The sequence below is a fragment of the Aegilops tauschii genome, chromosome 3 (assembly GCF_002575655.3).
Source record: "Aegilops tauschii subsp. strangulata cultivar AL8/78 chromosome 3, Aet v6.0, whole genome shotgun sequence".
Taxonomy (NCBI): Eukaryota; Viridiplantae; Streptophyta; class Magnoliopsida; order Poales; family Poaceae; genus Aegilops; species Aegilops tauschii.
This window is the reverse complement of record NC_053037.3, coordinates 491,166,359-491,177,270: the sequence shown is the minus strand read 5'-3', so window position 1 is coordinate 491,177,270 and position 10,912 is coordinate 491,166,359. Positions and strand designations below refer to the sequence as shown.

The 10,912-nt window shown below is 49.4% G+C and overlaps 1 protein-coding gene across 1 annotated transcript; it reads left to right on the top strand.

Annotated features, from left to right (window-relative positions):
* Positions 1-1,199: 1,199 nt before the first annotated feature.
* LOC123497651 (ABC transporter A family member 7-like) lies at positions 1,200-6,174 on the top strand. Its single transcript, XM_045234290.2, has 4 exons — positions 1,200-1,318; positions 1,518-1,902; positions 1,999-2,081; positions 6,022-6,174. Exons 1-4 carry the CDS (start codon positions 1,235-1,237, stop codon positions 6,172-6,174), a joined length of 705 nt encoding a protein of 234 aa, XP_045090225.1. The 5' UTR covers positions 1,200-1,234.
* The last annotated feature ends 4,738 nt before the right edge of the window (positions 6,175-10,912 follow it).

Here is a 10,912-nt window from a genome sequence, read left to right as displayed (position 1 = left end):
CATCGTAGCCAAAACTCTGAGCGATTTTAGCTTTCTGGTTGCCGGTTGCAGCAAAACAGAATGACGCAGTTGTAGCAAAAAATAAAAAAAATGGTGCTAATCACATCTGCGTATGGTGGTAACAAAAATCGTTGCCGGTGGTAGCAAAAAGTTGTGTCGTTTGTAGCATAAATAAACATTGTCGCACGCCGTCGGGTTGCATAATCTTTCATGAATGATTTAGCGAAGAAAAAAGCCGTCGCCGGTAGTAGCAAATGAAGTCGTAGGTAGTAGCAAAATCAAACGATGGTTCCAGCAAAAACAAAAAACAACAACGAAGTTTCAATAGTTGGTTCCAGCAAAAAATTTGGTTGGTTGTAGCAAAATGCGACACCGGTTGTAGCAAAAATACGGTGCCGGTCCCAGCAAAAGGGCAGTACTTTTTCGGCTCACGGTTGCAACTCTGCGGGTGTGCGGTTCCAGCTCTGCTGCGTACCGGTTGCAGCATCTCGCCATGTGGTAGAGACCGCTGTGTAGTAGCAATGGTCGTCTCCCATGCTTGTCTGTAGGAAAGAGAAGAAGGAAGGAGCGAGAGGAAGAAAATAACCAGAGAAAAAAGGAAATAGGAAGGGGCTGTGGCGGGCCCAGGCGCACGTAGGCTGAGGAGGTTGAGTGGGTGATTGGTCAAACTTGCATGTGATCAACGCGGGCCGTTGGATTGCATGCGATAGACGAGCGCGATGCGGCCGGCCGAAGTTTCGGCCGGCGCTGGCGTAAAACGTTTCCCATCTGTTTTACTGTTTGTTAACAACGGCCTAACTGTCTTCCCTCCAAAAAAAAAAACTGCCTAACTGTCAATGATTCAACATTAATTCAACCACGGAGTGCCCGGCGTGCGAGGCCATTTTTTACTTGAACACACCTGTCCTCACAGATCTCAAATCTCCATGGAACGTGACCATGTTCCTCTGGGAAAAAAAGTTTCAATCCCATTGTATGCTAGAGAAGTGCATGCAGCAGAACGGCACGATGAGTTGGGACACGTAGTTTATTCTGACAAACTTCACAAGTCAAACCAAAAACTGACATGTTTTGATACTGCATATAACATATTGAATTGCACCGGGCCGTTGCAAAGGCAAAGCTAACCGGCGTGAGCCAGAGTTGGGGGGAGGTTGAAGGCTATAAAAAACCGGAGAAGACGAAACCAAGAGTTGCTAGTTAGCAGCTCGTTCAGCTTCTTCCAAGTCTAGCAATGGACTCGTCCACCGGTTCGAGGGGCCCCGCCGGCTTCGCGACGCAGGCCAACGCCCTCTTCCGCAAGAACCTGTGCTTCCAGGTGCCCCTTCTCTTCCCCCGTTTCTGGGTTCCGTCGTTTATTTAATTATATCCGTGCGGTACGACGATATGGTTGTGAATCTTGGTGAGTATTGTATACGGTTCATGCATGGAGATGCAAATTAGCGCGTGCATGGCCTTGTTTCGCCTTGCCATTTGACTTGGTTGTCTTGTTTGATGTGCTGGGCGGGCTGCTGCAGAAGAGGAACCTGAAGACGAACGCGTGTATCACCGTTTACCCGATCCTCGTCTGCGTGCTGCTGGTCCTGATGCAGCGCCCCATCGACAACAGGATTGACCCGTCTAAGTACAGCTGCGGCTGCGCGTGTGTCGACACGGCCGCCGACGGGAGCTGCAGGAGGACAGAGTGCGGCGCCCAGCACTCCACGCCAGACCAGGTCGCTTACTGTCAGATCCTGAGCCCGCCACGGTGGCCGGCCCTGATTCAGGTGCCCCGGCCTCAGTCCCGGGCCGTCCGGACCGCCTCCCAGCCGTCCAATGGTTTGCCTGAACCCACATGCCGGGTAACCAGGTCTTGCCCCGCTGCTTTCCTCGTCACCGGAAGCAACCGCTCGCTCACCGAAAGTATGTCATCTGTCGTGGTTACAGTAGGAGATGATATATACTTAGTTTCATTCATAATTCAAGTTAATCAAATATGTTCGCGCATTTGAACGGCAGGTCTTTCGGGTGAATTGTTCCCTGCTCTGTCTTCCCCTTTGAATTTCACAGACTATCTGGATACACTCTCCAATATTGTCTCTGTAAGTTTCTTTCAACCCTAATTGGCACCTACTCCCGTCATCCTCAAATAAGTACATTTAGCATTGAAAATTTATCCACAAAATAGTATACTTCTATCTACTCGGTGACCTCTGCGAGGTCCGCTCGTTGCGCGCCAGCCCTTGGATCCTTGGAGGCGACTTCAACATGATCACAGGGGCAGCGGACAAGAATAACTCCCGACTCAATCATCGTGTCATGTCCCGCTTCCGCCGCTTTCTCGCCGATGAGGAGCTGCGCGATATCTACCTGCATGGGAGGTGTTATACGTGGTCGAGTGAGCGCGGCACTTCGACCCTCACGCGCATCGACAGGGTCCTCTGCAACTCCGCGTGGGAGGCGCTCCACCCGCACTGCATGCTCCGCTGCCTCTCCTCCGCAGCATCTGATCACGCGCCCCTTCTCTTGGACTGCACCGCGCGCTCACCAGGCACCAAGAGGTTCCACTTCGAGAGATTATGGCCGCGCACCGATGGCTACATGCAGGTCATGCTCGAGGCGTGGGCTACCGCCGACGATGAGCCGGACCCGTTCTGCCGCTTGGTTGTGCGGCTTAAGGCCACCGCCCGGCGCCTTCAAAGCTGGAGCACGAAGAAGATTGGGGACGTGTCCCAACAGCTTTTGGTTGCTCGCGAGCTGATTGCACGCCTTGATGCGGCTCAGGATTTGTGACCCCTCTCCCCAGCCGAGGCTTGGCTGCGTCGACGCCTCAAAGGGGCCTACCTGGGCCTTGCTTCACTCGAGCGTTCGATCTCGCGCCAGTGAGTCAGGCTATCCTAGCTGCGGGACGGCGACGCGGGCCAGAAGTTCTTCAGTGTGCACGCCGCCCATCGCAAGCAGAAGAACCGGATCCTTGAGCTACAGGTGGGGGACACCTCCATCTCTGACCCTGCCGCGCTTGCTGAAGCCGCCTACGGACACTTCACCAGCATCCTTGGAATGGCGGAGCCGCGCCCTTTCTCCATTGACCTCTCTACGGTCCACACTGGCCCCTTTGACCTCTCCGGCCTCGACGCGCCTTTCTCCGAGGATGAGATATGGGCTGCTGTCAAGAGCTTGCCGCTCGGGAAGGCGCCAGGTCCCGATGGATTTACCGCTGAATTTCTTCGAAGTGCTTGGGACGTGATCAAGCATGACATCTGCGCCGTCTTCGACAAACTTTACGCGCTCAACGGGCGTGGTTTCCAGTGGCTCAATGAGGCGCTCCTCACTCTTCTTCCTCAGAAGCAGGATGCGGCGTCACTCTTTGACTATCGCCCCATTAGTCTCATTCATCTCATATCGCGAAGCTATTCGCGAAGGCGCTCTCTCTCCGGCTGGCACCGCATTTGGGCAAGATCGTTTCCACAAATCAGAGCGCGTTCATTGCCGGCCGGAGTATCCACGACAACTTCCTCCATGTCCAACAAACAACTAGACTTCTTTGTAACCTCAAGATGCCGCGGATGCTTCTCAAGCTTGACATCGCGAGGGCGTTTGACTCGGTGGCGTGGCCATTTCTACTTGACACGCTTCGGCACCTAGGCTTTGGAAATTGCTGGTGCGGGTGGATCTCCATTCTGCTATCCACTGCGTCCACGCGGGTACTCGTCAATGGCGTCCCTGGGCCGCCAATTCTTCATGCATGTGGGCTCCGGCAAGGGGACCCTATTTCCCCGATGCTCTTCGTCCTTGTCATCGACGTGCTTAACTCACTTCTCCAGCGAGCCGTTGAGCAAGGCCTCCTCCAGCGGTTGACCACGAGACACCTGGCATTGAGCGTTTCCCTCTGCGGATGATGTGGACATTTTCTGCCACCCCGACACCCGCGATATCCCCGCCATTCGTTGTTTGCTTGACATCTTCGGCAAGGCTTCGGGGCTCCGCACAAACTTCGCCACGTGCTCGGCCTCGCCCATCCGATGCACCAATGAGCACATCGCCACGATCGCGGCTGGGATGGCCTGCCCGATTGCCCAGTTCCCGGTGAAGTATCTCGGCCTCTCGCTTTCCATTCGCAAGCCTTCGACAACCAATCTCATGCCGCTCGTCGACAAGCTTGAGAAGAAGCTTTCCACTTGGCTCGGGTCTATGCTCTCCCTCGGGGATCGCCTCGCACTCTGTAGGCATGTCCTCTACGCCATGCCCATCCACATCCTCGTCGCCATCGCCGTCAACAAGACCATCCTTGCTCGGGTTAACTGAATCATTCGAGGCTTCTTATGGGTCAGCCACAAAGATGCACGTGGAGGACAGTGTCGAGTGAATTGGGACCGTGTGTGCCGCCCCACTTTTCTCGGCGGCATGGGAATTCATGATTTGCAGCGCACTGGTGTCGCCCTGCGCACCCGGTGGCTGTGGCTCCAGCGTACAGACGCATCGCGCCCCTGGAGTCAGCTACACCTCCCTCACGACCCGGCGGCCATGCAGATTTTCAGAGCCACCGCCGTCTGGGAGGTGCGTGATGGCCGTTCATGCAAGTTCTGGACCGACTCTTGGATCAAGGGCAAGGCCATCTCAGAGCTCGCGCCTCTGGTATTCTCAATGGTTTCTAGACGATGTCGTCGCGACCGGACGGTGGCTGAGGGTCTGCCCGGCCACGCTTGGGTGCGTGATATTGCCAGCGCACTCAGCCCGGCCGCCCTCGTGCAGTACGTCGACCTTTGGCATGCATTGCAGCACACAACCCTCACGGCAGGGTCGGATGTGCTGCACTGGAAGTGGACAGAGTCCGGTGCCTACTCTGCCAAGTCCTGCTACCTAGCCTCTTCCATGGTTCTACGACTGACGCTTCATGGAAGCTTACCTGGAAGACCTGGGCCCCTCTACGCATCAAGGTCTTCATCTGGCTCGCCTTGCAAGATCGGTGCTGGACGGCAGACCGCCTCGCCCGGCGGGGATTGCCTCACAACGACCGGTGTGTTCTAAGCGACCAGGCCACCGAGGACATGCACCACCTATTCGTTGTTGTCCCCTTCTCGCGCCAAATATGGCACGAGGTCCTCTCCTGGTGCCGATCGACTGCCACGATCCCAAGTCCGGACACACCATTCGCGGAATGGTGGATCGACGCCTGCTCTACATCACCCATAGCTCTACGAAAAGGGCTCAACTCCATCATAGCCCTCACCACATGGGCGATCTGGAAGCACCGGAATGGGTGCATCTTTGATCAGTTGCAACCCTCCACTGCGAGTCTGCTTCAATCCATTCAAGAAGACGCTCGCCTATGGGCTAGCGCCGGTGCCAACGGCTTGGCGATCATGATCTCTGAGAGATAGGTTCTAGCTCAATGTATTGGGGACGAGCAGCCCCTCCTCTAACTGCTCCGGCTACTTGAGCCCGCGCCGACTTGTGTACGCATGGCCACTGCAGCCGTCTCTTTGTACTATTTCACCTCTCCTATCAATGCAATGATACGCAATCTTTACGTATTCGCAAAAAAATCAATGTACTTCAAAGAAAAAAAATGTTTATCTCTCATCACAGGTGAATCATGACAATAACACTTAAGGGCATGTACAATGGTGCTATCGTAGCAGTGCCATGTAGGATAAATATGAAGTGGAGGAGAGAGAACTCATAAGAAAAGGCTTGTCTTCTCTTTTTTAAGAGAAGACAAGAGATGATCTCTTAGCACAATACGTCTCACCACGTTTTTAGGAATTACTAGTTATTGAAGATAAGGCTAAGAGATGACCCATTATAGATTTTTTTTGTCATATCTAGATTACATGCAAGACTTAAGATAAGACTATCTTATCAACTATTATACATGCCCTAACACATTGTCTCCTCACTTTTTACATGCACCTTCTCAATGCATTTACTCCATTTTATAATCTATCTTAAAATTTATGTACACTTATTTGAGGCCAGATGGAGTAGCTTATATTGATATGGTAATGTGTTCTAATGTATAAAGCTATCTCTTTGTCTCAGGGCTCTGACACAGTGACGTTGCGTAGACAGCTGTTAGAGCCAACGTTTATCTCAGAAGATACTTTATATGTTGTCCAACCTCGGCGTCAGTCCAATTTATCTCAAAATGTTTCAGTCAATGCTGGGATGATACCCCTTCGACTCAGTAAGTAGAATTCTCCTTTTCTGACATCCGCATTTCATTCAAGATATAATGCATGACTAGGAATTCCGTCAGTTCATTGGAGGCAAGAGAGTAATTTAATCCTAGTCGTTGATTCATCAAGCATAAAACCGACCACCAAAGTATCGTGAGCACAAGATGGATATGGAATACTTTTGACATATTTGTTGCTATCTTATTTCAAATAATGACGTAGAGCATTTATAGCTGGACTTAGCAAATGCAGCTCCCAAAATGTCCGCGGACGCGTGTGCGGACAGTGATCGGTCATCCCTTAAATGTTCGCTTCCACAACCAGGTACCTCATTATTAGCAATCCTTAAATTCATCAATCATATGCATCGTAAACTATCAATACGTAAAACACATCTTGATCTCAAACATAACGTCCAGCTACTTCATCATGCATGCCATCAAAGTACCAAAAATTGGCATGCACTACTACATCAATACATGTCATTGTACTACCAAAAATTGGCATGCCCTACACTAAGCTATGGAAGATCATCCACGGGTTTCTTGCCCTTGTCACCGCCCTTGTCGTCTTTGTCGCGGAAGTAGCAGTTGAAGACGAAAAATGGATTGAGCCGAATCTACTCATCACCGGAATTGTCCGACCCGTAGCTGTCGTCCTTCTCTTTAGGGGACACTCTAGCCATGGCATAGACAGCCCGGTTTTGCTCCCCTGGCAAGGGCGCGCGTCCTCCTGCTTTTCCGCTTCTTGAGGATGCAGACACGGATGGCTTCCTCGTCCAAGGCGGTGTGCGATAAGCCTCACCCGCGATGGGTGTGGCGGCTTCCTGCGCCCTCTGCCTCGCATGGCGGGCACGCCGCTCCATAACACTGGACGGATCTTGATGCGTGCCGGCGTTGACCTCCGACTTGGAGCCCTGCCCCGTGGGGCCGAGGAGCCACCGAAGGGGTAGCACCGTCACATCGGAGCTGGGGTGCTAGACAGACCTCACCGTTTCCGACAAGCTAGAGGGCACACTCCTTGAGCCACCAGCCATGGCGGATCCGAGCGCCATTTGCACCGACGCAAAGGTCGGGTGCACTCCTCGTGGGAGCGGCGGACAGCCATGCGGACGGCCATCTCCTATTCGTCCCCGCATGTGACGGTGTCCCAGTCCACGGATCTGCTACTCGTGATGCCAAAGATTGCCGAAACAGAGCTTGCGACGGAGTGGAGTGGAGTGGCTACGTCTTCGTCTGAGATGCTGACAAGACGAATATATGTGGGGTATGGATAGGCCAGCGTAGGCCGTATCCGATGTGGCGGACGCGCCCGGCCGGGCACGTCTGGGCCTCCACATATTCATACCAGATATGGGCTAGATATGAGGGGTGCAGGCCAGCCCGGACATATAGGACCGGTATGAGGGATACGGCTGGGTAGATATTTTGTGGCCGATCACTGATCGGTCTGTCCGACCACCCGAACATATATGGAGCGTTTGAGAAGTACACATGTAGATGCTCTTATATACCATGCATGGTCTCTCAAAGTAAAATATTTGGTACGTGGACATATTATATCTTGAAGTGAGATATTTTTCTTTCTTCTGTTAAATATCTTTTGGTACTGGAAGAAAAATCGCATGTGATTATATTTGATATCTAAGTATTTTTAATACTTAAATATGAACAACATTTTTTGTGTATGTATGTGGTACAAATGGTGGAAGTGTAATTTGTCTATAAATTACTTACATGTAATAAAAAATATACTCATGTAACTAGAACCACATATGTGATATCCACCATGTGCATTTCTGTAAAAATATCATACTTTTTGAAGTAATTAACAACTGACATTATTAATTTGGACTACTAGAGTGCACGCATTAACAACAACAACAAAACACTACACGTTGCTCCCTTGTGTAGAAAGGAAAATCTGCACACTCCAAGATTGATTACTATCTCTTTACACAATAACATTAGAGTGAAGTGCATCATAGGTCCTCAAACTATTTCAAGGGTGTCACATAGGTCCTCGAACTATGAGGACCTCCGGTGCACTTCACTCATAACATTAATTAGGCAATTTGTATCTTTCCTTGTGTACCTTCAAAATTAACGTAGTTAGCCATACAAATAATAATTCCTTTACTAATTTGTAGTAGTAAAAATCCCATAATAGCATTGCACAATCAGTAAAATTATCTTACCTTGCAAGAGGTAATAGTAACATTAGCTATTGGATCATAAAAAGTTGATGGCTCATATCGACTAGGACCATCTTAGAAATGCAAAAATTCAGAATAAAGAGCTACTTAAGATGAAATATCGAGACAATCATGAACATTTCGAATTACTATGTGATGTCAACAAATAAAAACATTACTACATCATGTTCGAAAGCTTAAATTGATTTGAGAGTGGCACTTGCACATTTATAATTTGCACCTTGTAATGTCTGATAATAAATAAGATCATCTATGATACTATGCACTATGGGGGTTAAATATCATACACTAGTATCATATGCATGATGCTAATATATGATACTCCCCACTACAACAAGTTCAAGGGAAGAATGTGGCCCAAACTACCAATTTCAAGGGAAGAGGATTTCGACAAGTTCAAGGGAATTCGTGAAACAGTCAAGCAACGCATGGAATGCTCTATTACGGTCTTGGAATGCTCTAATGCAGTCTTGGAATTCTCTAATAAGGGCATTTCTAAGCGTGGAGTAAACCCTTAGTGAAGTAAATTTACTCCACTAAGTTTTGGCCGGACCTAGTCAATCCCCTATATATAATGGAGCAAAACAAAACTTTTGCATTTCATTTTCGACCACCGAAACACATTTCTTTGCTTCTTTATTTTATTCAACGGCATTTTGATACGTTGGAGTACATAATAATTCATCAATTTTTCGCTACGAGAGCAAGACCAAAAAAAACAAGAACCACAATTAGACATTTCAAAGATATCCAATTCCGTAACTGCTCCCACTAGTTGGATTAATATCTTCTCTATGTCTTCATTGTTGATATGCGGCTTCTCGAGCTTGAACACTTCTTTCTTGTTCGATTCTAAAGAAGTAGACATTGCTTCGCATCTAATCTCATCTCTAGTCTCATTTCTAGCTTCTATTCTAGCAATGAGTGCACGAAAATCTATCAATTTTCGTGCTATCAATAGATCGATGTATTCTTCTTTCCAATACCAAATGCATCCATCCTACACACAAATGTGAGCAAACAATGAGCTACCGAAATTGCGCTGAATTCGGTGAACAACCGAATCAAAAGAAGCACACACCCCATTACTTTTGCACTTGAAGAACACCCATCCGGGATGTTGCGGCGTGGTAGAAACTCGGCGCACCACCTGCCTCGGGCAGTCGTCGCACTGTATGACCGGCAACGGTGAGCCGACGAGCCATTGGGCCAGCGCCGAGCCCGAGCGACGGTCAGGCGTGTCTTTGTGGGCGAACCGCCGACAGGAGAGATTCGAGTGGCTAGAGGCGGAGCCGGCACCTGCATGCGGCGCGGAGGCATTGCTGGGGTTGTGCGGTCTGCTTCCCGGCCAATCCATGGCAAGGCGCAGTCGGCGGCGGTCGAAAACGCCAAATCCAACGGCGGAGGAGTCAGCCGCAGATCCACCGGTTCTTCGCCTACGACGGGACGAGGAGGCACAAATTCAAGTGGTAGAGGATAGCGATGGAGCCTACAGAGCGTCTGCGGCGGCGGGCGGGTACCGCCGGGGGGTGGAAGGGGCGGTCCTGTCGCAGATGCGACGCGGGAGTGGAGGAGGGAGGCAATGGAGGAGAGGTGTGGCTTTTACTCAGCCACCAAGCGGCGGAGTAAATATAGGGAGATTCATCACGGCAGAGTATAATTTTTACTCCCTTACGACGGATTGGGGATTGGCTAGGTACTAGTTAGAGGAGTAAAACCGAATTTTTTACTCTTCTAACCGGTTATAAGGGATCGGTTAGAAATGCCCTAAGGTTTTAAAAGAGGAGAATATGTTACACTTACAGTTCTAACTACGTCTCCTGGGGCATGTATAATGGTGGCATATGGATACAATGCCCCATGATAAAAAGTAGCTTGAGGCATCTATATTAGTTTTTCTCTTGAGCGCAAGCTACTACTAGTGGGCCTCATCAAAGAATAGAAAGTAGACTCCCACTACACATGCATCCTTACTTTTCACTTCAACTTTTTCAGCTTTTTGCATCGGACCACATTTTTTCTTCTCAAGCACCCGCCACCCGCCGAGAATCCCGCTACACCATCCGAACCTACTTTTCCTAATATCCAATCCTACATAACCTGCAAGGCATCATCCTATGGCTATGCATTGGTCATGCCCTGATACACACCAGCAGTAGATGTGCAGGACCCGTATGTCAGCATGCGAGAGAAATAAGATGGCAAAATTAAATTGCATCCGATTGGAAACTAGGATCTCCTGTCAAATTGACAACACGATGTAGCCAATAGACCAAGCCGCGCTTGCTAAGTACTCCCTTCATCCCAAAATAAATGTCTCGACTTTGTACTAATTTCAGTACAAAGTTGTACTAAGATTGAGACACTTATTTTGGGACGGAGCAAGTAACAGATAGCTAGAGAGCTACTATTGTCCTAATGCGTTTTTTGCGGACCTCTTTTTTATTTTTCCCAGGTTTGTGTCTATTTATCCCAAATGAAATAAAATAATTGTTAATATATAATTATTGTGTATTTTAAATCTTTATTCTATTTTAGT